The 27,851-nt window shown below is 55.8% G+C and overlaps 7 protein-coding genes across 7 annotated transcripts; 4 read left to right on the plus strand and 3 right to left on the minus strand.

The window, feature by feature from the left end:
• Nucleotides 1-7,691: 7,691 nt before the first annotated feature.
• Nucleotides 7,692-12,796, plus strand: BBK36DRAFT_1166218 (hypothetical protein; the record flags this gene model as incomplete). The annotated part of the gene is made up of 6 exons (XM_024894876.1): nt 7,692-7,775; nt 7,911-8,016; nt 8,086-8,212; nt 8,366-8,602; nt 8,698-11,902; nt 12,041-12,796. 6 exons carry the CDS (start codon nt 7,692-7,694, stop codon nt 12,794-12,796), a joined length of 4,515 nt encoding a protein of 1,504 aa, XP_024753337.1.
• Nucleotides 12,797-14,681: 1,885 nt separating this feature from the next.
• Nucleotides 14,682-15,419, plus strand: BBK36DRAFT_1111020 (hypothetical protein; the record flags this gene model as incomplete). Its single annotated transcript, XM_024889652.1, has 2 exons — nt 14,682-14,855; nt 14,937-15,419. The coding sequence occupies 2 exons, from the start codon at nt 14,682-14,684 to the stop codon at nt 15,417-15,419; spliced, it is 657 nt and encodes a 218-aa protein (XP_024753338.1).
• Nucleotides 15,420-15,627: 208 nt separating this feature from the next.
• On the minus strand, nt 15,628-17,469 carry BBK36DRAFT_1166220 (pseudouridine synthase; the record flags this gene model as incomplete). The annotated part of the gene is made up of 1 exon (XM_024894877.1): nt 15,628-17,469. The coding sequence occupies one exon, from the start codon at nt 17,467-17,469 to the stop codon at nt 15,628-15,630; it is 1,842 nt and encodes a 613-aa protein (XP_024753339.1).
• Nucleotides 17,470-17,925: 456 nt separating this feature from the next.
• BBK36DRAFT_1111630 (P-loop containing nucleoside triphosphate hydrolase protein) lies at nt 17,926-18,676 on the plus strand (the record flags this gene model as incomplete). The annotated part of the gene is made up of 3 exons (XM_024889722.1): nt 17,926-17,993; nt 18,062-18,275; nt 18,395-18,676. 3 exons carry the CDS (start codon nt 17,926-17,928, stop codon nt 18,674-18,676), a joined length of 564 nt encoding a protein of 187 aa, XP_024753340.1.
• A 163-nt stretch (nt 18,677-18,839) lies between these two features.
• BBK36DRAFT_46860 (hypothetical protein) lies at nt 18,840-19,352 on the minus strand (the record flags this gene model as incomplete). Its single annotated transcript, XM_024898112.1, has 2 exons — nt 18,840-19,157; nt 19,221-19,352. The coding sequence occupies 2 exons, from the start codon at nt 19,350-19,352 to the stop codon at nt 18,840-18,842; spliced, it is 450 nt and encodes a 149-aa protein (XP_024753341.1).
• A 1,946-nt stretch (nt 19,353-21,298) lies between these two features.
• BBK36DRAFT_1111075 (ribose-phosphate pyrophosphokinase) lies at nt 21,299-22,648 on the plus strand (the record flags this gene model as incomplete). The annotated part of the gene is made up of 2 exons (XM_024889664.1): nt 21,299-22,213; nt 22,268-22,648. 2 exons carry the CDS (start codon nt 21,299-21,301, stop codon nt 22,646-22,648), a joined length of 1,296 nt encoding a protein of 431 aa, XP_024753342.1.
• Nucleotides 22,649-23,948: 1,300 nt separating this feature from the next.
• Nucleotides 23,949-27,834, minus strand: BBK36DRAFT_1166224 (hypothetical protein; the record flags this gene model as incomplete). The annotated part of the gene is made up of 5 exons (XM_024894878.1): nt 23,949-25,193; nt 25,288-25,595; nt 25,746-26,027; nt 26,146-27,618; nt 27,675-27,834. The coding sequence occupies 5 exons, from the start codon at nt 27,832-27,834 to the stop codon at nt 23,949-23,951; spliced, it is 3,468 nt and encodes a 1,155-aa protein (XP_024753343.1).
• Between the last annotated feature and the right edge of the window lie 17 nt (nt 27,835-27,851).

Below are 27,851 nucleotides of genomic sequence, written 5' to 3' on the forward strand. Positions count from 1 at the left end.
GTATCTCTTCCTATGTACATGCCTCTTTTTCTTCCATTTGACAGAAGATGTCTTGGCCGCCAAAGCCGCCTTCCAAGCAGGGTCTACGGCTCTCACTGTGGGCCACGATCATCCGTGTGCTTGATCTTAGTACATCCTGAGGTAGATCCCGGCTGACCCCCGACATGCCCTCCCTTCCGTCTTGTACGTTCACATGCTCTCTTCGAGGGGGAGGGGGAGACCGTAACGTTGTAACGGGCTCCCGTGCCCATGTGGGATGGGTTCTCGTAGCTTATTACCGTTTCATCGTTCCCGATGGATTTGGCTCCGTGCCACCACCGCTCCTCCTCTTCCATCTCGGGCAGTCGGGGAATTGCCTCTGGCCCATCCAGTCGCAGCCAGCACGTGAAGAGCACAGCCCGAAAGCACCTCTTCCTGTATTTGAGGAACTTTTCAACGCCTTGTGGACTTTGCTTCTCCTCCTTTTCCCCGCCCTATCAAGAAGTCGATCCTCCCTTCGCCCCTCAGATATGGGGGTGGCGAGGGATGAGTGCTAGTACTACTAGGTATTTGAAGAGACAGATGCCTGCTGGGGTTAGCAGGCCAATGGACTTGCGGAGAGGCTCCATTGTCCTGTTATTCGTCGAGGGTCGTTGACCAATGCTACGCTTGGAAGGCGCTGATTGGCTGGGAATGTAGAACCACGTGAGCTTTGACTCGATCTATTTCTGGCGTATCAGATGCGCTACATTGCCCTTTTCGTTGATAAGCTGGACGACGCTCGGGAATAGCTCTGGGGAAAGCTCGTCTAAAGACGTTTAATCCTGACGCTCAATGTTTGTAAACGGCCGCGCTATGCGATTGGAAATTATAGACGAGTTCGTTCGTGAGTCATTCGACAGTTACGAGGCCCTTTCAGCCCAATCTGATGAGGCACGAATTCCAATTCAGTACCTTAATTCTACGCCCCCCCGTGTGATGGCCCGTGTGAATGGATGTGATCGGGCTTGTCAGCGGCGGCAAAACGCCCTTTCATCCCGCCCAAGGGTCCAAGCTGTTGCCCCAGGTGTCGTGATCTGGAGTTGATGCCGTTGGCTGCCCGTGCTTGCTGCGACTGCGCATGGACGACATTCTGTGACCGTGGGGGGGCGGCGGCTGGGGGGAAAATCCTCCTTCAGACGGATATGAGACGGGGTGGGAAGTGGTTTCGAACCAGTTATGAGACGGTGTTTTTTACTTTCATCTGGGGAGGGCGTGTTTGGGGTATCATGTACGATCGATGCTGCAGATGTGATGCATGCCATGGATGACAGATGTCGGGGCGTTTCGGTGTAGAATTAGGATCAGGATCGTGGTGTGTGGTGTCTGATATTGGGGAAGAGTCTGATATCGGGGAAGAGGATTGTTCCTGGAGTGCTGTGATGGTTTGTTGTATCTCTCGGGAGGGAAGTGCGATTGGTAGATGATGTGATGGATGTGCTGTGACTGTACCAATGAGATGAGGCCGAAATGTTCCTTGCGATGGGCTTTTCATTTCGCTTCCTGGCGTTTATTAGGAGGTAGGTCTGTTTGACCGATAGACAAGAGGCGTCCTCGTGCTAGTTGCTTCCTGCAAACGAAAGGGATCCATTGCATCAATCACTGGGTGAAATCTTTATAGATGCCTAATCTAATGGCAACTTGCACGGCCGCTTTTTCGGCGGCAGCTCATCGACACCGAGACTAAAAGCCTCGAGTGAAAAGGAGTTTCTTCTTCCACGCCGGCGAGGTTGTCAAGTCGAGTGCGGAGATGGAGAGATGTAAGATGATGAGATGTAGAGAGGAAGTATGATGATGAGATGTTATCACCAGGACAGTCTTCTGCTGCCGAGACGTAGGTCGAAGCGAGTAACAAACAGCCAAGATTGTAGGAGAGCGATGATGGAAGCTCCCTATAGGAACACTCTGCCGTTTAACTCATCCTGCCAAGGTTTCTGTAGATTACATCTATCAGGACATGTCTGTGGCTATGAGGTTCGCCAAGATTTTACCTTTACGAGACTGAGTTCCCTTTTCTGCTGTTCGGACGTAACTTGGGTAGAAGAGAAGTTGGTCAAGCTTGTAAGTGAGGGATGGCAGCTTGATATAAGAAAACACTGCTTGGAGCCAGTCTTACAGAACTATTGCGGACTATGTATATCAAGAAGTGTACATGCCTACTATATTTGCCAAGTTCTTACACTTACGAGACGATAGGCATCTAGATGACAAAGGTAAAGAAAGACAACAGTAGCGCTTCCAGGCATCACCGAGGACCATATCGTCAAAGTCTCGCAGCCATTACGAACATGATCAGGTGAGTTTCAACAAATCTTGATAAAGGTAGTCACAGTAATCTTGAACTTGATCTCGAGTGCGAACGAATATTGATGGAGATGGCCATCTACTATATCCTGCACCCTTCCGAGGCATCAACTCTGCCAACATACCAGCGGCACTCGGTGTGAAGGCCGTCAATATCAGTATATCTTGCTCAGGACGGATCCTGGGCTTTAACTCAACTCTATCATGAGTTGACAAGAAAAGGTCAAGTTTTAATGTCATGCATATGTGCGCATGCAGTCACTCTACTCACTAAGCAGACGACGTAAATGGAATGATACAGCGGGTCGGTGGCAGGCACGGCTCTTCTTTTCTTGAGGGAAAGGAAACGATCTATCAATAAACGGACAATCTCTTTCTGGTAACCAATGGCAAAGGGGCAATGCATGTACGAATGACCTGCACTCTTCATGACGAGGCAGATATAGCAGTCTCTGAAGCTGTCAAATAGACGGTGCTTGTCAGATAACAGAGGAATCGGAACAAACAATCAGAGCACGGAACTCGGGCGCCGTAATGGAAATTAAAGTGCATATGCAACTAAATAAAGTGCGATGAAGAAACCAAGCCAGCTATTAGAGCGTGTGCGAGGACGAACAGTGTTGATATATCGTGGGACTTGTACACATGAACCGCGGACACCATGCTATCACTCAGGTTCCAAACATCGCAGAGTAGCAGTTGAGATGAGTGACAACTCACTTGGCAGAAATGTGTCTGCACAAGTAGAATAGCTAGTATTAGAAAGCGTGAGTGATGCTACAGCAAGCATCAGGATCCAACCCTACGCTTGCAGTGAGGACTACCCATTCACTGAAGCGAAAGGACAGGAAGAACAGATAATGTTCGTCATGCCTCTTGACCCAAGCGAGACCGGAAATGCCAGGAGCCGGAGGGTTCAGGAACCATCGCTACACAAGGCGTATGGCCTGGCAAGGGTGGCTCGGTCTCGTGCTCTTCACTTGATCCCCCGGTGTCTTGATCTCGTTTACTTCACCGTCCTTCGATGCTCTCCGCTCTGGTGTGATACGAACGATAACGTCTATCCCCAGCCTCCATCTACACCCTTGTTCGTTTCAGCACTGCGAAGTATTCCTGACATCGCAAATTGACCCTTTGATGGGTACTGACGAAGAAAGGAGGGTGATGCTTAGTATAAGAGGTCATCCTTATAACACACCGGCACCTGTGAGATCCTTGATCAGAAGCATTGGCTTCCTGCCCTGTCTCGGAGCATAAACGTGGCGATGGCATGCTCGATGGCATTGAGAGTGAATCCAGCAAGTGGCGCATTGGTGGTTTGAGCCACCGAGTATGACAAAGAGTGTCTCCAGGGGTAATGAAGGAAAGCCAAGCCAAAAGACTGCGTCACAAGGTCACAGTTCGACAGGGTGCGGGAAGAAAAGCGAGGCTAGAGCCATATATCCAAGGGGAAAATATTGCCGTTGGGCCTCAAGGCTTCCGAATCGAGTGAAGTTGTTGTTGTTGGTCGCTCAAGGGGACCAGCGTGGCCGGCGCCTACGTCTCGCGCAGCTCATCACCGCTCCGCTGGTTGATATAGGATTGGGCTTTCGCTTTCTTAGCAATGTGACTTGCTTGTATATAGGCCATTCTATCGAATCCTTCGTGTGCTTGTAGGGGCTTCGGATGATGTGGATACAATGCTACAGTGGCAGTTTAGTCTACGGCAGCCTTTTTGACTCGGATGAATACAACTTGCGTGTGAGAGAGGAGAAGCCCCGGGGGTTGAGAGACGGCTGATGGGACCACACGGGCTTGGACAGAGCTCCAAGACATTTCAAAGCATGTCGCACGTGTGCGCTGGGGATCTCGTCACTGTGTACGACGCACAGAGCAAGGGGTGAGCAGGACGAGCTTCTTGATCAATGGGCGCATGGGGACGCCATTTCGCTAAGGTGGGAGCTGCCATGGTGGACGGGTTGTCAATAGCCGTGAGCCGCACCGGGGAGGCTCTTTTGCCCATCTTGCGAGTGCTTGGAGTGATGGTTGATGCCTAGACATGTGAAGCAGTGGGCGAGATGTGATTGCGGAGTTGGCGGAGGCATTGAAGCTTGATATGGATGGTGTTAGTGCGGCCATGTGAGAGGACATGGAGCATTGCGGCTAGTGGGAGATGGAGATGGGATGAAATTGAGGAATCGATCTGGGGCCGTGGTAGGATGGAGAGTGTCTCAGAGGCTGCTTGTGTATGTGCTTGTAGTTCTGTGATCTGAGGCATCAAGACATGGACTGAGACACGGCTACCTGTACTCCGTGTGTACAAGGGACGGACTGCACCGGTGAGCACCACCTAAAGTGCCTGATAAGATTAACAACTCATTACATAGAGCATCGGCATCTCTGAATCCCGCAGCTGCTCCAAAGCTATCGGCGCAACTGACGCTGCCAAAGCCGTGACAAGCCCCAGCAGAGCCAGTGAGGCTTCGATCCCTGATCCTGGCCCAGCAGCCTTAGCGGCCGGGACTCAGCGATTGGACCCCTGCAGGCGGGCGTGATCGAGCCGCCGATTGGCCAGCCTGCGCCGCGCACCTGCATTTGGCGCGCCCAATCAGCAGCCGCGACACACCTCGGCGCTTCGACAGCGCCTGCCATTGAGTCTTCTGGCTCGCGGCGCCCCACTCTGGACCGCAGCCCCAAAATCCCCAGAAGCTCCAGCCATGCGTCTTTTGGCCGCCACCATCATTTTGTGGTTGACACGCCTGGACTCGACTCGACACGACACGACACGACACGACAAACGAGTACATGCGAGGTACGGGATCATCATCAGGTACAGACAGACATGCACAAGCAGAGCCCATCAGATGGTGGCAAACGCACCTGGGCGGCTGCGTCTCCTGATGAGGCGAACAGCCGAACCGAGCTGGAACTGACATCATGGAGCAATATCTGCCGCTCTACTGGACACACCCAGGTCGGGAAACATACGAGCAACGACCGCCTGTCCTCCTCTCGCTGCTCGCGGCAGCAGCCCGGTATCACAGGTATCACGACGAACTGCAAGGTACCGTTTCAAATCACCCAAAATGCAGCATGCTCGCACACAGGCCAGATCGCCAGCGTGGAACCACCCGATGCAACGGTGAAAGGCGCCGCAGGTCGGGGTAAAGGCCTTTTACTCGCTCCCCCAAACTCCCGTATGAGGTGCCAGACGTCGCACGACGACTCATGCGCAGGCAAATCGCGCTCCGTCCTTTGGCAAATGCGCCTCTCTCGCGCAGACGGACGAGACTTGGAATACGGAGTCGAACGCTGCTCAAGTCCCAAGTCCTCTTTGCCCTCCCAAAGACTCAATGGCCTCTGAAGGCTTTGATAGGCCCATCACCAATGTCTGGCAAGGGTCCGCGGACGACCTGAGAGGCTAAGCAGGGGGGGGTTTTTGTCGACAGGGAATTCTGCTCCAGCAGGCGGTACATGGCCCGCTAGCGCGTGTACATCACCTGTCTTCAATTCGCCCGTCTCGAGGATCTGAGTCCATTGATTGCTTGCCCAGGCCCAGTTGACCGTGCTGCGAGGCGACCAGGACTTGCAGGAATCGCCATTGCCTCGCCCGCCGTCTTCGCCTCATCAATGCCTAGCTGGGCCCACCGCGGCCGCACGCGCGTAGCAGACAGACGCAGAGCCTAACCCATGGCGGCTCGCTGGGACGAAACGGAGGGAGAGAGAGAGAGGGGGGGAAAAGAAAGAAGGAAAACAGAAGGAAAAACAGGGCGCCTGGACCTCGTTCGAAGCTACGACGATGGCAGCGTAGTAGCACGCTCCGTCGGTAGCGAGAGAGAGATGCTACCTACCTGCTACCGCTACCACGAAGCCGGACATCGCCAAACCGTGATGCTGCAGATACTAGTCGAACCATGGGGCGCCGTGCAACAGCTTGGGGAGCACACCGGCAGGTATCTGGTCGGCCTGCGCATGTACCTGGGCTGCTTGGACGCACATTGGCCGGTCTTTAGCTGCCGGACCGTATCCGCTCCATGCCAAAGACGGCCGTTTAGCAGCTTTTGCACTCTAATTTTATATGGCAGCCAACCCCATCCCATCGACAAGGCCTGAACCAGGCCGCATAGGCGCCATGCTCGCCTGGCTCCTCTCCATCGGACCCATCACACCCTAGCCTGCTCTTATTACCTACCTATCCAGCCCTCCTCTTCAACCTGTCCATGTCCATTGAATACTGCTGGCAGCTTGACTTTACCGTGCGTGAGTGGTGCGTGTCTTGGGTACCGTATGCTTTAGCTTGTTTGTGCGTCTTTACAAGTACGAGGAAGCCGTCTTGCACTGGAGCCCGATAATACTACCTCTACTATTTCTTTTACTCTCACTCTCCCGCTGCTCATCATCTTCTCTCTCTCCCGCCACCCGAATCTGTTGCAGTCTCGCTGAGCTTGTCGACGGCAATCAAGAGGAGAATAAAGACGACCTGAACGATACGGCGACAGAAGAAACGGAGCGGTTTGAAGAGCTCTCTTTGTTCCCAACTGCGTGACCAACCAGCTCGCATCCCGCATCCCACATCCAGCCCAAACCTCTCCTGCATCCGCCTGCATCACCCAATACGTCTGATCCTCCAACAGGAGCATCCCTTGGGCGGTACGAACAAGCGCCGGGCTAATCAGATCAGCCCCTCCCCTAACGCTCTCCGGCACATCACAGAAACCGTGGCTCAAGCTTGTTCTTGCATGCAAAACCGTGACGCTGCCCTCTTCCGTTAGGCTGCTCAGCCTTTCTTCCCTTTTGCAACCTCGTCTCGTTGCTGTAGCCTGCCACGACCAAGTTCCTGCATCTCTGCGAACCATCCTCGACGGCACATTACAGCTTATATCTCGCCCGGAAATCGACCCCTTCGACGCTCGCTCGCTCCCTCCTCCCCGATATCAACAACCTCCACCATCCCCGTCGACGGCCCAAACAGAACCGGTGACCTGGGTGGATTGCGGTGCTGAACCTTGTGTCCGGGAGTGGGTAGTAGCAGGGTTTCATGTCATGATCGATACCTGAAGAGCGCCGCAGCTTGCCGCCACCTTGTGGACACATCCCTCGACAAAGCGTTCTCGGAGAGGTCTGACCTTGGCTTGGCGACAGCATTGTGACACCAAAAGCCGGTACTGTCTCACGAGCCTGGAGGGGCGGAAGAGTGCCCTCTGAGCTGGCTGAGGAGGAGGCCGACTAGACCGGCCAATATAACCTTGGGCCCGACATATTCGGCCGTCGAAACACATCGATAGCAAACCGCAGACATGTCTTCCGCATCACATATCCAGACCGTCTCCAATCGGTCCGGCAAGTCGTCGACCGCTCGGGGCCGCCCAGCGCCGCCCGAGTTCGCACAGATGCCGAGCGCCACGGACCTCAAATACTTTATCCCGTCTGCCGCCACGGCGTCCATCTTCCTCTATGCCCAGGGACCGACGATAGTCTGCTGCCATCACGACACGCTCACCATCGACCGGAGGTTCTCACGCCATGTCGACGATGTCCAGCTCCTTGCCGTGGACAACCAGAGCGACTTGGGCGCCGGCCGGTTCGTAGTGAGCTACGACTCTGGCCAGACGGCCATTGTGTGGGACCTGATGACAGGCGATGAGATATCGCGTTTCGCTTCGTACGAGACGCTCACAGTCGCCGCTTGGATGCGGAATGGAAACGTTGCTTTTGGTGAGCGGAACCAGACATGTCCCCCCAAGCGGCTTTTCATGACATGAACTAACAGAACTGGGATTGTAGGCAACACACAGGGAAACATCATCATGTTTGAACCAACCACATCCGAGCACATCTCTGCTCGGACAATAGACCAGATTGCAGTGACAGCATTAGCCCCTTCGTCTGACTGCCGGACCTTTGCCATTGGGTAAGTCTTGTGTGTTCGACACTGAACCGAGGAATCTGTTGCCTTTTGCCGCCGCGTACTGAAACCATGCCCATATAGCTACCAGAACGGATCTCTCTTGGTCGCAACTTTGCAGCCTCGCTTCACCATTTTACACAACCTGACGACCTCGAGAGGGCCGTCACCCATTGTCACTCTTGCCTGGCATGCGTCGTCCTCAAGGCAAAAATCAGACATGCTGGCCGTACAGACGCACGACGGCGACCTGCGGGTCTGGAGTGTGGCCAAGTCGTACAGCGCCGAAGATCCCGCCAAGGTCGTCAGGGTGCTCCGCAGGAACGAGAACTTCCTGGCTGGCCCCAATTGGATGGGGTGGTCCAAGAACGGCCGCATCATCCAATACTCAGACTCGTATGTACTCCCCCCCTCTCAACCGGCCACAGCTTAAGCGCGCGGCCTCCCGCTTCTGTTTGTTGGCTTTTATGCGCTGACCTCCTGCGTGCAAGGGAAACGTTTTCGTGGGACGTGAGAACCAAGCATGTCACCAAAGACTCCATCCCGACGCTTGAGCATGTTAAAGGCCTGGCGGTCTATGGCCCGGGGGCCAGCCTCTTTACCCTTGGGCCGAACAACACCGTGCAGCAGTTTGACCTCAACTCCCCAGCCATCATGGTCGCAAACGTGCAGCACCCCGCGGGCGTCCTTCCGCCATCTCCACCCACCTCTGAAGAGACGGGGGGCAGGTCGGTGCACTCTGCCACGACCATTCATACCTCGGAATCCGAGTCAAGCTCTATCCCTCTTGAGATGGGCATCTCCGAAAGCGATGACGACCACCTATCCCCTTTCCAGCGGCTAGCGAAGCGCAACGCCCCTGAAGCCAGAAACGAGGTGCACGACACCGGCAGCGCGGCCTCGAGCCAGAGCGGCGTATCATCCCTGTCAAAGTCGTCGGCGAGTTCGCGTACGCCCGGCAGACAGGGAAGCTCGCTCAGGTCGCGGGGCATGACAGAGGGAACATACATCTCCGCTGGCTCGTCAATGAAGACTTCGACGGTTGGTCGGCACGAGGCGGACAACTACTCGATGGGGTACACGCTTCCCAGCACCAGCGGTCCGTCATTGGCGTCGTCCCGGTCCAGACATCGACCCTCTCGTCTAAGACATGAAGTACCGAGAAGCCCCGATGAGGCCAAGGTGCAGGACCTGTTCAAGTACACTCGCTCACGACTGAGCGACCTCCCATACAAGCATCCGATGCCGACACCCCGGTCTCATCCGACCAATGACGATTTGCGCCGACAGATGCTCAGCACCATCTTTGGGTGGAACAAGGAGGTGGAGGACCTCATTCGGGACGAGATGAGCCGCTATCCTGCCGGATCAGCCAACCGCATCTTGCTGGCCAAGTGGCTGGGCGACATCGACGCAGACATCATGGCCGCTGGCTCTCAGAACATGACTTCGCAAGACTGGATGCTGCTGGCACTGAGCGGCATTGGCGGCCAGGCATCTCAGCACAAGCTCGGCCGAGTCTATGTCCAGCGGCTGTTGGAAAATGGCGATGTCCACGTCGCGGTGACGATCATGCTTGGCATGGGCGACTACAACGACGCCATTGAGGTCTACATCTCGCACAAGCGGTACATGGAGGCTCTCATCCTCACCTGCGTGGCTTTCCCCAGTGTCTGGGAGCGGCAGGCTGCCATCGTGCGCAAATGGGGCGAGTGGGCGGTCAAGCATGGCCAGCAGCAGCTGGCGATTCGTTGCTTTGCTTGCACCGACCAGGAGTCCTCGGAGCCCTGGACGTCGCCATCAGCTGCCCAGCTCAACTTCCAAAACATCACCCCGAGCATCCCCGAGGTGCTGAGCCCTCCGCTGTCACCCCCGGGCATCCAAAGAGGCCCTCAGCGCAGCGTCGCCAAGGCATCGGCACTGAAGCTGATCACGTCGTTCGGAGACCCTAACCAGAAGGCCAAGTTCTACGACGGCGGCCAGACACCCATTGCGGCTGGAGTGACACCAATTGCCGAGTCGGCCATCTCTCCGGGAGGTGCCTACGATCCTGCGACTGCGTTCCTTCGGCCGTCGGGCAATAGCAGGTTCAACACGCCGACATCAGCCCGCCCTATCGGTCAGGGTTTCAACCGTGGACGATTGCCCTCCATCGGGGAAGCCAACAAGCCTCTGGACAACATCGCAAGCATCGTTGATGCGCCGACCCAGAAGCGGCCGAGCCATTCTCGCAAGTCGTCCGCTCCTCAGGATAACATGGCAGCTGGGCTCGCAATGCAGCGCGCTGCCACGGCCAGCCCAATGATGATGAGAGACCAGTACCAGAGCGTCGTGCATGGGTACGGAGGCGAGCGACCGCCGTCTCCGGATCGTAACATCATGAGCAGGCTGCAAGAGGTCCACTCGGCACAGCGGAACGGCTCCCGTGACCGGATTCCCGCTGGTCTGAACCTGCAGCTGCAGACCATGGTGCAGCCGGCAACGATGGAGGCAATGTCTCCTGAGCAATCCGCCGCCTCATCCGCTCGCTTCCACTGGCCGTCTCGTCGCCGGGGTACCGGACCCAGTGCCGCCTCCGTGACCGGCTCCATCACATCCGCCTCCAGCGCGGGCCGGAGTCACAAATCGAATGCCCGACAGAGGGATGATTACATCCACAGCTTGGAGGCGGCTCAGAATTATCCCAGGAGAGCCGGAAGCAGGACCGGGAGCAAAGAACGGACTCGAGATGTGTCCACCGGCCGCCATACCAGCCGAGAGCGACGAACCAAGTCGCGCGACCCTTCGGAAGAACGCGGCAGAGCTTCAGCTAGGTCATGGACAAGGCCAAAGAGGTCTCCCACGTCCCCAGTCCCAATGTCCCCCGAAGACTTGGCCATCCTTAGCAACCGGACGTTTGACAACTCCGTCGAGCCCCTGACGATACGAAAGGCAAGCGTGGTGAAAGGCAAGGCTAGCGGGCGGACATCCAGCCGCGGAAGGGGTGGTTCAGTACCGCGGTCACCACCGTCTCCGGTGCCGCTGTCGGCGACGGCCTTGCATTACCAGGGATCGGAGGATGAGGAGGACTTTAGAGCAGCCATGCGGGCGCAAGAAGAGTTCAGGGCCAAGCACAGCCGGAGCGTCGGACACAACGCCAGTTCTCCCGCCGTAAGCCGGCGTGAGCATGCGGAAAGCAGCCGACGAAGAGAGACGACCGAGGCCCGGGACGCTGCGCCGACGGTCTTCAGCCAGAATGTGCATGGACGAGCCGCGTCCACCGAGCACGCCGGTGATCTGAAGAAGATGAAGGATGAGAGACAGCGGAAGAAGGAACAGGCTGCGCGAGAGCTAGAAGAACGTAGGAAGTCCTTGGCGAAGCGACAGCTGGGTCCCCAGATCCCTCATCCAAGCCAGATATCTCCCGGGAGGCCGCCGATCCTGGTAGAAGCCGAGGACGAGAAGCTGCCGGACGATCTGCCGCCTCGCTCTGCAACGGAGCCCCCGAGGACGGCGGAGCCGCCGAGGAGCATGTATGCTCAGAACAGGCCACAGATTGGCCTGCCTGCCACTCCCAAGGCGATGAGGCTCATTCTCCGATCGGACGACAATCAGTATGAGGATCTCCCTCCTCCACCGGTTCCGGCGACGTTCTCGCAGAAGTATTCGCCGCAGAACTCACCTCAGTACTCTCCGAAATACTCTTATGACAACAATGTCGTTGAAGAGGAGCAGAAGCAGCAACAACAGTTCCAGCAACAGCAGCAGCAGCAGCAGCAGCAGGAACAGGATCAACGGCAACAACGGCAACAACAGCAACAGCAGCAGCAGCAGTTCCAACAGAAAGAGGAGGAGCAACAGCCGTTGACCCTGCTGCCATCGACTGTCTATCAGCTGCCCTCTACCGTCTATCAACCGCCATCTCGCCCCATGATTCCGCGAAGCATGTCGGCACCGATCCCTGAAGAGCCACCTCACGCTCGTTACGGGAGAAAGGGGAGTGCCAATGAGGGCAGAGGCCTCGACGACATTGTAGAGACGGAATGGCGACGACAAGTGAACAACCTGGTGCCGCCTCCACCACCGCCTCCTCCTTCGGCGCCCCTTACCTTCCTCAAGGAGCTACAGCATCTAGCCGTGCCGCCCCCTCCTCCGCCCGCACCGCTGCCACACGTGCGACGCCAGCCGCCTGTTGCTGGAACACTGGCCTCGGGCATGATTGAGATTGTCATGGACGACGACGAGGCAGAGGAGTCCATGACGGCTGCTCCCAACGACGGCATGGTGCCGGTGCTCGCTCCCCCCGAACCCCCTGTCAAGGGCCACAACCGCGGTCGCAGCCTCGGGGAGGGCAGCCTTTCCGGACGTAGGACCAAGGCCACGGAGCGCCTCCGCTCGGGCAGCCGCAGCCGCAAGGGATCCATCGGCATCATGTCGCCCCCGCTCGAGATGTACGGTGGTGAGGGCAACCCTAACTCGCTGCACCAGCTCCGATCGCCCGTGGCGGGCATTCCACCCCCTGTGCTGTATGACCGGGACGCCGTTCGATCGCCCATTGAGGGGCACGGCCGGAAGATGTCGATGGGGTTGCACGAGAGCGGAATGTTTTAGGCTTGGGACGACGACTTGTTGTGTCGCACGAGGAGGTGTTGGCCTATTTCGTGTTGGCTGTTTGACTGTTTTTGCGATGTCTGCATACGATGCGTTTGTTGCCATGGCTCTTCCATGCTCCGATTGGCCTTTCTCTACCTTTAATTGGCCTTTCTTCTCCACAATTCGAATGCTGTGTCTGTGGCATCTGTGAGCATGGGACGATGTTTTGAAATCTTTTATGACGAGTTTTCGATAGTCGGGCATGGCCATTCATTTGTTTTCTTTTTTACCCGTCTTTCAATTCTGAACCCCCCTTTTCTTTTTCACTGGGGAAAGAAGAGGGCATCCTTTTTCTTGTCCAGATGTGTTTTAGTGAGCATGTGCAAACTCGGTGCTGGGACTCCTTTCTTTTCATACTTCTCTTCATTGTTGGCTTGGCAACGTTGACCATGTCCCAGGGGGTGTTTTCTTGATGGAATGAACGGCTTGCAAGTAACATGCAAGCCATGTATATTCTGGCTTGGGGAATCTTTTCTCGTCTTGGCCCTTTTCTCTTTTGCATTCTTTTCGCTCTTCACTAGTTAACGATTGATGATGGACAATTTTGGAGGTGGAGACGTAAAAGAAGCAGTTTGGTATGTGGAAGATGGCGTCGTCTGATGCGGCAGAGGAGGGAGACGAGAAGGATGCACATTGCAGATGCAACTTGGGAAACGACTGCAAAGTCGGAGGTGTGGGAGAGAGTGAGAGAGATGGCCGGGCAGGGTTAGCTACTATTTTATACAAGGCTGCCTCGCGGCACACTGGTTGGACGCGGTAGCTAATGAGATTGGATGTTTGGTTTAAAGGCTGTATGTGTGTGTGTGTGTGTGTGTGATGAAGTGTAACAGAGTGTGTGTGTGGTGGAGAGTGCTGGTGCTAGTGGCTGGTGATGGTAGTGGTTGGTGATGGCTTCACTCTTGTGTGGAACGTGGCGGACGGATCAGAGGGACGGGTTCAACTGTCCTCTTTTCACCACATGTCTGCATTTTTGGCTTCAATCTGTGCAGCTGAAACGAATCTCGAACAACCAGTCTATCCTCTTGTATTTTTTTCATCACACATAATCATAAAAAACGATATCAAATGCCAAAAAGTGCAAAAAAAGAAAGTGTCGGACATCTCCGTCCCACCACCCCAACCCACGCCCTCCGCGATCGTAATCCAGCCCGCCACGCGACGGGGGAGAGTTCTCTGCAGAGTGAAGCCTCCCTAAAGTGTCATCTCCATTGCTTAGGGCCGCAGTAAAATTCCGACAGAATCGCAGGTTGCCCATGCGAGCGGGCGGCCACCGCGGCGTTCGGGCTGGGCGTCGAGCGGAGGGGATCTGACGGGGGTGGGATTGGGGAAGTGGTGGGCCTTGAGGTGAGAGCCTTCACCGTTTGACCATTACAGCCGTTGGGAGGGGACGAGAAAGTGGTTTATATACCCTTGGGGCTTGGGAGACTGGGATGGTGGGTGGGGAGGGGGGGTTACAGGGGGTGGGAGTGCTGTAGTTGGTGCTGTAGCTTGTGCTTGAACTTGACAGCTTCAACACCACAGCCATGGCATCGACAGCAGCATCGCAGCGTCTGCCGCCCAATTGATGCGCCAGCACTCGTGTCTACTCAGTTCATCAACATCTCTCAACACCGAGCGCATCATCATCCGCTCTGTCATAGAATGGCCGGCGCCACTTGACCGAGACAAATCTCCGTCCGCCTTGAACCCCCCCAACTCTCTCACACCGGCTTCCACACAACCATCGAGAAAGACGGACGGACGGACGGACGAGAACGATACAGCAACTGCAAATCTTGACACTCGGCATTCCCCTTTTTTCTCCTCCATCACGCTCATCCAGAGAGAGAGCAAATCGCCAAACATGCTCACCACGGCCCCCCGCCTGCGCATCCGCCGCCCCTCGCCCACAACCGCCGAGTTCACCGTCACCACGCTCCCGCCGCGGACGCTGCCCCTGCGCCTCCTCTGGCTGCTGCTCCTCGCCCTGCGCGTCTCCCTCTCCCTCGTCGCGCTGCTCATCCTCTACGCGCGCTGGGTCCAAGAGCGCGGCTCCTTTGGCGGTGCCGCATCATCGTCGTCGTCGTCGTCGCCCGTCTCCTCCTCCTCCTCCGAACAGCTGTCGCCGCCGCCGCCGCTGCTCTCGCTGGACCGCCTCGTCTTCGCGCTCGACGCCTTCCAAACCACCCCCGCCGGAACGCTGCTTGCCCGCATAGCGGCCTCCGTGTCGCTGCCTCTGCTGCTGCCCGTCGCGGCGGCGGTGTTTTACGCGCTGAGCCTGCGGGTGCATCGGGAAGAGAGCTTGCTGGTGCTTCGGGGCCTGGGCGTGCAGACGAGCGAGAGCCCCGCGACGTACCTCGCCGGCGCGGCGACGCGCTTCATCCCGACGGAGAAGATCCAGGACATCCTCGTGAACGAGGCGTTCCTGGGCTTCGAGGTCAGGTATTACCTCGTCGTGGTGGTCGAGGGGGAGGAGGACGTCGTGGTTGTGTTTCCGGGCTTGTTGCCCAGGCGGAGGATCGTGGAGACGGTGTGGAGGGGGGTGAGGGAGTGTTTGTATGAGGGGAGGGGGGAGGAGAGGATTGATAAGTCGGGGAGTTGAAGATGGGGGAAGAAGCAACAGTGGGAGGTTGTTGCGTGTTGAGGGGATATACAAGCCGTGTTCAAACGTAGAGAGAGCTTATAAGAGGGGAGGACAGCATCATGGTGCGAGATGTCCCGAGATGTATGTTGTTTCAGCAAGATCTATATATACCCAAAAGAGCCCCTTTTCTTTTTCTTTATCCAGTCATATCAACCCAAATATACATTCATTCATCCGCCATGGTGGTATCCTCCTCGGCCTTGACACTCCTAAACCCCTTCTTCGCCCTCATATCCTCCGCATCCGCATACCCCTTTCTCCTCGCATACTTGTCGTTCTGCTCGTCCGCGCTCTCCAGCAGCTTCATGTTCATGACGCCGGGATACTTGCCGCTCAGCCTCCCGCCGTTGCCGCCCTCAAACACCTTTACGCTCGCTGCAGCAGCAGCAGCAGCACTCGTCGTCGCCTTGGCCGCACTGGCGGCGGTGTTGTTGTTGTTGTTGCCCTGCTTCGAGACGTGCTGCAGCAGCTGCCCGGCGAGCACCTCGTCCATCTTCTTCTCGCGCCACATCTGCCACGCGTCGTCCATGATGCCAAACTGGCCGAACCGCCCGCTCGGCCCGTCGTCCCCGACGTACACCCACCGCAGCGCGTCGTCCTCGCGACGGGCCTCGGCGGACGCGCTCAGGTCAGAGGGGAAGATGCAGTCCCAGAGCACCAGCGGCACCTCGTCCGCCATGACGTAGTTTGGCCGGCGCGGGTTCCTGTCCACGTCGAGCAGCTCGCTCACCACCGACGGCTTTTCCAGCCCCTGGCCCACGAGGAACAGCACGGCCACCATGTGCCGGATCTGATGCCACAGAAAGGCGGAGCCGCGGACGTGGAAGTAGTACACCTTGGGATATCTTTCCCCCGACGACGACGACGACGAGTCCAGCGACGCCAGGTCCTCGGGGGCAAAGCCCGCCGCGCGGAGGTACGGCAGCGCCGACGCGGCGTCCTCGACCTCGACAATGTCCGACTCGAACATGCGCCGCTTGAAGTTGGTGATTTGCTTCGCCGGGTCGACCTTGCACAGGTTGCGGAAGTCATGCTCGCCCTCGTACCGCTTCGCCGCGTCGCGCATGGCGTCAATGTCCAGCCAGCCGGGCTTCACCATCTTGCTGCTGCTGCTGCTGCCTCCTCCGTCCTTGGCCTGCTGCCGGCCCGTTGCGCCGCCGCCGCCGCCCTCTATATGAGACGGCGCGGGGGCAAAGGCCGGCTGCGTGAAAAAGTAGCGGTACTGCCGCTCCCGGCACGAGAACCGGGCGGAGAAGCCCGGCGGAGGCGACGGGCACCAGGCCAGGATGCGGATCTCCTTGGGGAGCAGCCGGTTGAGGACGTGCGGGTAGGGGATCTCGTCACGGATGTCGTCAAAGGGCCTGGCGGGCTCGGGCTGTTTCTTCTTCTTCGCCTTGTTGTTCTCTTGCGGCTGCTTCTCCTGCTGCTGCTCTGCCGAGTCTACATTCATCTCCTCCTCGTTTTCGCCCTCGACCTGCTGCTTCTTGGGCAACGGCCTGTTACTCCGCACCCTGAGCCCAATGACCTGCCCAAAGGCGCTCACGCCGCGGTCCGTCCGCCCGCACTTGGAGTACTCGCAGCATTCAAAGTCGACGATGCGCTTGTCCTCGGGGAAGATGAGACACGCCTTGGTCAGGGCGTTCCACAGCTCCTCCTCGATGGACGGCTGGTTGCCCATGGCCTGGAACTCGAAGCCGCCAAAGTTCTTGCCCAGGTACGCCAGCTTCAGGGCAATGTACCGCGTGGCGTACTTGGAGGGGTCCATCTTCTTCTTCTTGTTGGCTTTGGGTTTCTTGGCCGGCTGGACGGCGGCGGCGGCCTCGTCCTTGTCCTGCTTCTGCTCCTGTTCATGTCCAGGCTCGCTCCGTGTTGGCGGCTGCTGCTGCTGATCTGCTGCTGTGGAAGTGGGCTCGTGAGACGAAGACGCCTTGAGCTGCTTCTCCAGCTCCTTGACCCGCTGGATGAGCCCGGCCTTGGTCCAGTTGTTGTAGTTGCCCTGGTCCGACATCTTGAGCCTCCTCTCGCGAACGAGCTGCAGATTGTTGACGGTTGACAAGCGGCAGTGCAAGTAGAGTCCTTGGCTGGCCCTGCTCGGCCGGCTGGCGATGGCTCTCCCACAGATGTTGCGGCCGAGATTCCCCTGGTGGAAAGGTCGCATGTAATGGAACGGCTCAGATTCTCTCAGATCATTTTTTGTTCTTCTCTTGACTTGCTTCTTCCCATTCGTTGCTTGAGGGCTGGTTCTTTCTTATGCCCTCATTCGCTGTTAATGACTGGATTTTTCACGTTCAAATTGAAGTTCAAAACGAGCGTGGCTTGACGGGTTCTGCCAACTGTGGCTGGTGATTTAAGCGCCACTCGAACTCAAGTACCAAGGTATCTCGACTCAACCTCATGTCATCTCTTCCCACCTCGATTCCTCTCTCTCCGCCCCCCCTCATCCACGAGGCATCTCTTGGAAAGAATGGAGGATGAAGTCGTCAAGCTACTTCTCGTAGGAGACCCAAAATGCGGCAAGACCTGTTTTCTCTCGTCCGTAGCGAACCCAACCTTCCACATCCGGTAGTGGTTTTGAAGCCGTTTGCTGACTCTACCAGCAGGAGAGTGAGAGCTGGCGACCACATCAACCCGATCCCGCTCCTCCGTGACATTGACCAGCCGTACATCTTCTCGGTCAACGTCTCTTCAAAGAGCTACAGGTTCGAGTTCTACGATACTTCCAGTCCCGAAAACTGGCGGCTGCTGGATCCGGACGTCATCGTCATCTGCTACGACATCAGCCAGCGACTGAGCCTCATCAACATGAAGAGATATGTCAGTGTGATGAATCCTTGTTGAATTTCTGTTCTCAGGTCATGATATTTCCCCCATCTATTACCCGTTATCTCTCAAGCATTCCTATCATACAAGCCCATAATAATGACCCCCAGCAGTGGATCAACGAGGTCAAACAGTCGTTCCCCCGCATCGACACCCTACCGGTGGTCGTCATGGGGCTGAAGAGGGACCTGCGGTCCGAGAAGGATCCAAACGGCATCATATACCCCCAAGACGCCTACCGGATGGCCCAGGAGATGAGGGCAGATCGCTATGTCGAGTGCTCGGCGGTGACGGGCGAGCTGGTGAAGCCGGCGTTTGAAGACATCTGTAAGACGGCTGTCAAGACCACGACGGCCAAGGGAGGACAGAGCGAGGGCGGTTGTACAGTCATGTGAGCCTGATTTGTTTTTTGTTGCATAGCCGCTTTCCCATCGGGACTTTTTGACAGGGACAGGGGGGTAGATAGGTAGATAGATCTTGCAAGAGTCTTTTCGGTTGCTCATTCATCCAAAATGAAGTAACGAGTCGTAAGTGGCCGTGGTTCATTCAAAGGGCTTGTCATGAAGCATTCGCCTCGGCGGCATCGCCAGTGTCGTCGTTTGAGTTTCCCTGCGCCGCATCAAACTGGCCCAAGACGTCCGAGATGATGGCCACCATCTCCTCCTGCTGCTCATCGCTGAAGCGCTCCGCCATCTCCTCAATGACCGTGTTGAGGGCCGCCACAGACGCCGGCCGCAGGTTGAGAATCATGACGACCTCGCCCTTGGAGAGCTCGTACGGGCTCAGGCGCTCGAGCAGCCGGGGGATGCTGTCGGGGGTGTATGTGCTGGGCTTTTGGCTCAGGGGATTGGGATGCGATTCTAGGTACTGGATGAGCTGGAGCACAAGAGATGTGTCAGTGAGCGGTCTCGATTGAGTCAAACAGGGCTCTTGACAAACCTCTCTGACCACGGTCTCGAGGTTAGGAGGGCCGCGTCGTTTCCTCTGCTTGTATCGCTCCTTTTGCTGGGTCAGGTGTTGCAGCACTTCATAATTAGTGAGCACGGCAGCCTGAGCCTCGAGGACCTTCATGATGGCGGCGAAGGCTGGGTTCCTCTCAGCTTTGTGAGAGCCAAGAATCTCAAGTGAGTGGACGAGGACGATCCAAGGTAATGCAAGTCGACTTCTGGCTCATAGAATTTGAGACACAATCGCCCGTCTCGTCTCTGGGCGTCTCACTCGTCTGAACTGCGCCGTAGCATCAGAACGGCTGCTCTAAGAAAAGATTGGAGGGACGCAAGCATTTTCTGTCTGGCAAGCCGGCGGTCCAATCACAACAGCGCCAATTGCCCCCTCACTAATTCGTCTTCTAGCAGACCGCTAAAAAATTCCAGTTGCTCTGGGTGGGACAGTGCAGGGCTTTTATCCGCACTCCAGAAGCGCTGAAACATGCAGCCAATCTCTTATTAGTTGTACTGTTCCAAGGGACTGTAAATAGGCAGGTAGGATCACATGCAGGCAGCCGGATTTGGGGGCGATGAGACGGAATGCACTGCGTCACTGGCTGCTTCGAATTCATGGCGAGTACCTTTTACCTTTTACCTTGGCAGCCTCGTCCGGCAACGAGAAAAGAGTACAGTGACGGAGCTCTGCTTGTCGTGAGCACTGACGCAAGTGCTGCCGAGCATTGTGCCAACGTCAAACGGCCACAATAAGCAGACGCATAATGGAAATGCCTCACAGATGCTGGGCAAAAGGAGAGTCAGTTATGCCATTCTGTTCTCGTCTCTCTATAAGACACTACCTTATGTTACTCAATACCCATAAATGGCGGTAACAACCTCCAGCGCTCTGTTAGTATAGATGGAACTCATACACACATACGAGCCACCGCTTGACTGTTTGCCGAAAGTACTATATCCCTCCCGCTCTGCAGGGCATTGCATCATGTACCTTGACGTCTTCAAAACTGAGCCAACAGCAGGTCTCACATACTACTATACATGCATCCATCTGCCTTGGATTTCGTAGCAATGGCGCAATTCTCAGACAGGTTGTTGAGTCTCATCGGACAATAAGCGGAAGCCTTGAGTTGCAGTAGGACTTGTGCACATGGTCCTTGTCATAACGATACACCAACAAATAAGGTACTATCCTATGACATCTCTCAGATCAGCCGTTCTCCCAGTCCCCAGATCATGTACTTCATACAATCCGATACCGTCGTCCAGCCAACTTCGTCTGGTCAAGCATACTTGTACTTCACGCGCACAGTGCCGCCACAGTGCCGCCCCCCGCCCAGCGCCAAGTGGAGGGGCGGGCCAGCCTTAACAGCCAAACAGGGCACCTCTCAGGCTGCTGCGGCTCCCGTTAGCGGTCGAGTTACAGCGCATCCAGGCCTGTGCGAGGCTGCTGCATCCCGCTGAAGCGTGCGCGGGCCCCACTCATGCACGTCTCGGCACCAGGACGCACGCCGGGATGCGGGACCGACCTCAGATTTTTTTTTTTCTCTTCTCTTCTGTCTGTTTTCGCGGTTGGAGTTGCTAGCCGTCGAACCGGCGTCCTGACTCAGAGCCGCTCTCTCTCTCCTCTCCTCTCTTCTTTCTCTCCTTCTCCTTCTCCCATCTCCACTCTCCCGTCATCTCTGCTCACCATCATGCCGCTCTGAATCCCATCCTGAGCCCTTCTGCTGCTGCCCCGTGGCTCCGCCATCGCCGCCCTGCTCAACGCCGCCGCTCTCTGATTCCGTCAACTCCCGCGCTCTCCAGCCTCGGCCGCAATCGGCAACGGATCTCTGGACCACGGCTTTGCATCTGCGACTTGCTCTGCTCCACTTGACGGACAGCGGGTCAGCCAGGAAAAAAAACGAGCATTAGAGCATCGCTCAAGCCCTCACGCGACCCCTCCAAATCTCTCCAGCTGCTGCTGCTGCTGCTGCTCTGCGCAGTCCTCAACTAGAGATTTTTTTTCTTCTCTCGCCAGCCGGCTCGAAAGACTTCGTACCCTGGTCGGTCTCGGTCCTGCCTGTCGCCGTCGCCATGGTTAGAAACATTGTCGTCCTGGGAGGCAACTCCCACCCGCAGATGACGGAGAACGTCTGCAACTTCCTTGGCATCCCGGCCTGCGACCGCATCCTGTCCAAGTTCTCTGGCGGCGAGAGCCGCTGCGAGATCAAGGATTCTGTTCGCGGCAAGGACGTCTACATTATCCAGTCCGGCTCCGGTCACGTCAACGACAACCTCATCGACCTCTGCATCATGATCTCGGCCTGCAAAATTGGCTCCGCCAAGCGAGTGACCGCCGTTGTCCCTCTCTTCCCCTACTCGAGACAGCCCGATTGGCCGTATAACAAGGCCGGCGCGCCTCTCTCAAAATCGTCAGAGTCTGCTAAGAAGGACTACACCTTTGAGAGCGTGCCTCCCACGCCGCGGCCCGGCGGTCCCCGCAGCGCCGGCCTCTCCAACGGCGTCAATGGCCTCACCGAAAGGCTCACAAAGAACCACGGAGCCGAGGCCAATGGCGACGCGGCGCCGAAGCGATCGGACACCCTCTCCAGCGTCAGCTCCGCGTCCAACACCAACGGAGTCTACCCCGACCTCACACAACGAAGCTTTACGACTCACGATTACGAAAACCAGACCAACATCAACGGCTTCCGACCCAAGCCTGGCTATAAGCAATGGGTTGCCCAGGCCGGCACTCTTGTTGCCGACCTTCTTACTTGCGCTGGCGCCGATCACATCATCACCATGGACCTCCACGACCCCCAATACCAGGGATTTTTCGACATCCCCGTCGACAACCTCTACGGCAAATTCCTCCTCCAAAACTATATCCAAACCCACATCCCCGACTACCGAGAAGCCGTCATCGTCTCCCCCGATGCCGGCGGTGCAAAGCGAGCTACCGCCATTGCGGACAGTCTCAACATGGACTTTGCCCTCATTCACAAGGTAATATGACCCCCTAGTCTTCGTGTTCGCAACTCATAATTTCCCCTTCAATAGGAACGTCGTCCCATCAAGTTCACAGAACACCGCAACGCCAGCATGATGCTGGTTGGTGACATTGCCAATCGCGTCTGTATCCTGGTGGACGACCTTGCCGACACCGCCAACACCATCACGCGCGCTGCCAAGCTGCTGAAGCGAGAGGGCGCCACCAAGGTGTATGCCCTCATCACCCACGGTGTCTTCAGTGGCGACTCCATCGCCCGCGTCAACGCCTCTGCCATCGACAAGGTCATTGTGACCAACTCGGTCCCGCAGGAGGAGCACCGCCGTCTCTGCCCAAAGTTGGAAGTGCTCGATATTTCGCCAGTGTTTGCTGAGGCCATCCGCCGCGTCCACCACGGCGAGTCCATTAGCGCGCTCTTCCAGTATGCCTAAGTTTGGGCTGGACAAAGAGTTGGCTGATTGGATCAGCACACGCGAATCGTCAGTACACTGCTGATGAGGGAGCAAACGGGACGGGTGGTTGATGGTTTTGAGGGTCGCTTGGTCTGGTTCATTCGTCGTTTTCTTCCCCCTTTTAACTTCCTTATCGGCCTCCCTTCCTACACTATATCGACAATACCCCCTAGCTCTTTGAGAGGTCGATAACAAAAAACAAAAAGCATGAGGCTTTACTATCACTGGATTCTACCATAGAGGAGATGCGGCCCTCTTTACTGCTTTAACCCAAAGACAATCATCCAGCTCTTCCTGCATTTGCTCGATCGGCCGCACCGATCGAAGCCCCTTCAGCACGTCTGGCTCTTACGGAAGATGTTTGGAAAGTCTCAATGCGAGAAGTTGGGGTTTCTATCTGCAGGATGAGTCTTTGTCTGGTTTTGCATTGCATGGGCGGCACACCTGAGCGCGTAGCCCCCCTATTACACTACTGTCCGCCTACTATGCTTGTTCTTGCATCTTTCCTTTACATTTACGCATGACATTGGCGTGGCATCGCATGATTATCAAACGAAGGACCAGCTTGGCTGCATTGCGTCCTTTGGAGAACCAAGAAAAAAATTACCAGGGAAGTGGAATTCTTTTCTGTGCAGCTTCTGAAAGGAGGTGGAAAGGGGAGCACATACTCGCACACTCGCATTACCCTCCAAAAAAAAGTAAAAAAGTGTAAAATCCTATAGACAGTAAAAATCGGATCGTAGACTTTGTTTTGAGGTTTCCAAGGACTTTTATGTGTTTTCCCCTTGCGCTCGTGGCATGTGATGGCTTTCATGGTTACGGCGTTGAGGGGGGTTTGGCATCGTAGCTGTATATCTATCCTGTATTACATTGAGCATTTTGTCTCGGGCCGTATATTATTTCGGCTATAGAAGACGTCCGTTCTATATCAAGCGATGAATGAAATGAAGAATTAAATGATGACTGATGTCTTCTGGATCTAAAGTGCTTCTGTGCGGATCCGCTATGCGAGGCCAGCTCGTATGAGTCGACAACCCTTCATCTGGATGCTTGCCTATGCTAGACTATCTATTCGCTTTTGTATGGATGCAGCTCTGAAATCACCTTTGGCTCATCCGCCTGCAGACAGATATTTGACGATACGCCTCGACTCTCGTTGCAACCTCGCTAATATAGACGGCACAACAATCCCGTCAGCATCGCCCTCGACGGATATCTCATCGCTTCTCTCTTCTCTCATCTCCCACGCTCGCCATTGCAACAAGATAATGACATTCCTTCACTTGCCCTTCTTCTGCTCTCCAGCCGTCCAAGCAGACCCAATGCTCTTCAGATCCTTTGGAACCTGCCACCCATGTGCCGTCGCGGCCCGTTGGTAGGCATCAATTGCCTCGCCGATGCCGTAGTCTCGAGTGTTGAGCATCCCTTTCATCGTCTCCAGTCTCGCCGGGGGATCCATCTCCGTCAAGCCCAGCCTGATCTGCAAAAGTACCTTTTCGATCGTCATGACCGCCGACCATCCCGAGTTCGTGAGCATTTCCGAGCAAATCGCTCCTCCCGCGGTGACGTGGCCGCCACCTCCCCGCATGAACGGCAAGAACCTCGGCCGTATGACCCGAACAAAGGGCGGGCTGTAGGGGAAGTCTGAGCCGAAACGGAACTCGAGCACGATGCTGGTGCAGCCCCTTTCTTTCATGTCCTTTGCGAGGGGGAGATCGGGATCGAAGCTGTGCATCTCGACAGTCCAGTGGAACACATTGTCAAGCTTGTCAAAGTTGATGTACCACCCGAGAGATGCAGTGTCTTCTTTGCTCTGGATGTCGTGTAGCTCCTTGATGGAGCGGTTGAGGGTCCGGATTGCCATTGGCGAGGTCGACGCCCAGCTGGGTTCTGGGAGCCTTGGGAGAGAGTCCAGATCCAGGCTTCCGGGCACAAAGTCTGTCTCAAAACTCACAGCTGCGTTCTCCTTCTCCTTGGACATCTTCTTTAAATACTCTGAAGAGCTTAGCTTGGGCCTCCTTTGGTCGGCAGAATCTATCGACGAGCTTCGGCGCTTATTGGATCGTACAGCGGCACTTTCATCATCTTCGGAATCAACAAGCAGTTCGTGATCCGTCTCGCCGTGGTCGCTGTCAAGCGACTCAGCCTCCGTCTGCTGTGTTTGATCCAATTCGGAACCGTCGACTGCACCTTCACCACTTTGACCAAGGTGCCGGCGATTCGAAGGTACTGCTGACAAGGGGATCTTCACCTCTTGGTTTGGGCGAAGACCAGCAAGGATTTTCTTCGTCGGTTGTTGATCCACGTAGCCGCTGCAAGGTTCTCTTGGTTTGGTAGGAAAGGGGTTTTGTAATGCTTCGGCATTTGGCTCGACACAGACGAATAGATACCTGCACTGAATCCACTCAATCTGCTTAACCACATAATGAGGTGTCGTTGCCACAAATTTGTCGCATCGATTTACAACTTCACATATGCTGATGGCAGAAGACGGCTTGAGCACGGAGTTCGGCCAGTACGTAACCTGTTACGCACAACACAAGTTAGTGAATCGGTCGCGAGATGGATGGAAAGCATGCCAACCATCATAGGGGTCAAAGGGGCAGCCGAGAACTTACCGGGGGCGGGCCCGTCATCTTAACACTGGCCCCTCGCCGGCAGTAAGCCAAGCTCACTTGGAAATTGTTGCTCAAGTACACGCCGTCTCCGAAAGAGCGTCCGTTGATGACCTTGTTGAAGTCAAGGCCTGTCCGTATGATGCTGTGCCAGTTGTGAAGACTGCTGCCATGCCATGCAAATATGGTAGGGAAGATTGCCATATCCTTTTTGGATTCTGAAGAAAGGGTCGCAATTTCTCTCGTGAAGATACGCTCGCGTTCGGGTGTTCCTTGTAAGAAGCGGAATTGCATCCAATGTGGCGGTATCCCTTCCACTCTGTTGGGATTCGGGTCCGGTTTGGGCAAATAGGTCTGGCTGCTGTCCTGCGGCCGCGGCACCGCATCGTTCTGAAGTATCAGAGACCGGTTAGAGGATATAATCCACTGCAAAAGAGTGAGCGCAGGCTTCTCGAGGCGACTCCAGGAGGTCAGGCGTTGTCCCGGATTCTTCAAGAGAAATTTCCTCATCTCCAGGACGGATGGAATCTCGTGCAAGACCATAGCCAGGGCAATGGATCGGTCAGCCTCGTTCAGACGATCAATCTCGCTTTGGTACCGAAGTATCATGACATTTACCCATCCTTTCTTGGCCATTGAAAGCTGCGTAGGGGCTTGTTCCTGTGGCACCCCGCCCGATTTCAGGGGACCCGTAAAGGTGGCAATGACCTCAAATGTGTAGATATCGACTGAAATGTCTGTGACTTTGCAGACATGCCTTTCATAATCTGGTTGGGATGTGTCAGAACAGAACTATTCCCTGAAAGCGGACGCTGCAAGGATCAACGCTACATGCGTGAAGAGAACGGTCAGGCTACTTACTTCCATCGAGGATTGTCGACACTGGAAGGGTGTACGAGGTGTTGACGACGATCATTAGTCTATCGCCGACTTTGATGCTGGGGTCCGTCTTTTTCAGATCCGGCCCAAAGCGTATGGTCTTGTCGAAGAAACATGCTTCGGCAGCGAGGCGTGTAGCGTCCTGACTCTTGTTTCCGGTGAAAACACTCCTGATGTTGAGACCAGCGGGGAAGTTTCGTAGACCCTTGGGGGTTGCAAGGGCGACAGCGAAAAAGCTGATGAGGATATCGACGACGTAGGGGTTGCTGATGATTTCATGCTCGATGCTTGCTCCCAGGCCAAGGTTCAGAAATTGGTAATTGCAGAGGGAATTAGAGCAGACGTATGGCTTGAGAGCCTCGAACCCATCTTCTACCCTTTGGTGACAGACCATGCAATACTTTGTACAGCGGGCTAGATGCCGTAGTGCGAACTGCATAGCAGCCATGGGAAGGCTGAACTTGTCCTCGGCATCCAGAGCATAATCGTGGCGCAATGAAGGTATCGCGTTCTCGGAGACTGGAGCTTCAGATGCTTCAGATGCTTTGGATGCTTTAGATGCTTTAGATGCGCCTGCATCTGTCTTGGTCGTGGGCGGCGAAGAACTACTGCCTGAGTCGGGCTGCAGAAGGCGCAGAGCTGCGTCCCACGATAACCCGTCACGCCGCCTCGCCTTCAACAATGTCATGAAGTGATTGTTCATGAGCATGTTGATGGAATTGGACACATAAAGAGGTATGAAGCTCCCGTTATCATCTTTTGCCTCCTTGCAAGGGGCAACTTGGTTTTCAAGGGCTCCGTCGGACGGAGCTGTGAAGGCGAGACGAGCCGTGTCGAGGGATGGTTTGGGCTTGGAGCATTTGCCAAAACGACATTGTAGCTTGTAGTCATCGGATTCGCTGTCCATGAGTTTCGAAATGGGGGGATGGCTGTTTGGGAATCGGCACAAGAGGACCAAATACTCGCAGCGCTCAAGGCCCCATGCTTCAAGGGCATGCTCAGGGATACCAAGCTTCTTGACTCGGAGAGATAGTGAGAAGAATTCAGCGTCCAGAACCGACTTTCTGGGGAGGATTCCAATTGCGATACCTGCTGCTTGGGCGATCCGCAATTCCGTCTTGAGACGTGTGGCGGAACCGGCAGTCTCGTCGATGTTGGCAGCGCGCGGCTTGGAGGAGGCGCGAGGAATTTCGAAGAGGTCGTCCGAGTATTCCTCATAATCAGACTCCCATTCGTCGTCGTCTTCTTCGGAATCGACAATGGCGCTCTCACCCGCGTTGGCGCCGGCTTCGAGCTTGGTAAGCAGCTTTTCCGCAACGGTTTCTATGATGGTGCTAATGCTTTTGCCGGCAAGTGACGCCGACAAGCGTTCGAGACGAGAGGAGAGATCGGGGAACGAGTGTTCTGATGCCGTGAAAATCAACACGCTCGAGCCTCTCGGGTAAGAGTCAACGTCTGTCGAACGTTAGCACCAACGATGTCGGCTCGCAGCTGGGAGTATTCGCACGTACCAAGGATCAGTATCTGGATGTCCAGGGGAGGTGTATCGTCATTGGGCGACCAGGTAAAGACAACTTCGCCGTCAGAGTCTCCTCGCCGAATCTTGGATACGCCATTTATTGCCAGCTTCTTGGATGCGGCGAGATCTTGGTTGAATTGTGCCGAGCCCATGGTTTATGAGCTCCTCA

Source organism: Trichoderma citrinoviride, assembly GCF_003025115.1.
Source record: "Trichoderma citrinoviride strain TUCIM 6016 unplaced genomic scaffold BBK36scaffold_2, whole genome shotgun sequence".
Classification (NCBI taxonomy): domain Eukaryota; kingdom Fungi; phylum Ascomycota; class Sordariomycetes; order Hypocreales; family Hypocreaceae; genus Trichoderma; species Trichoderma citrinoviride.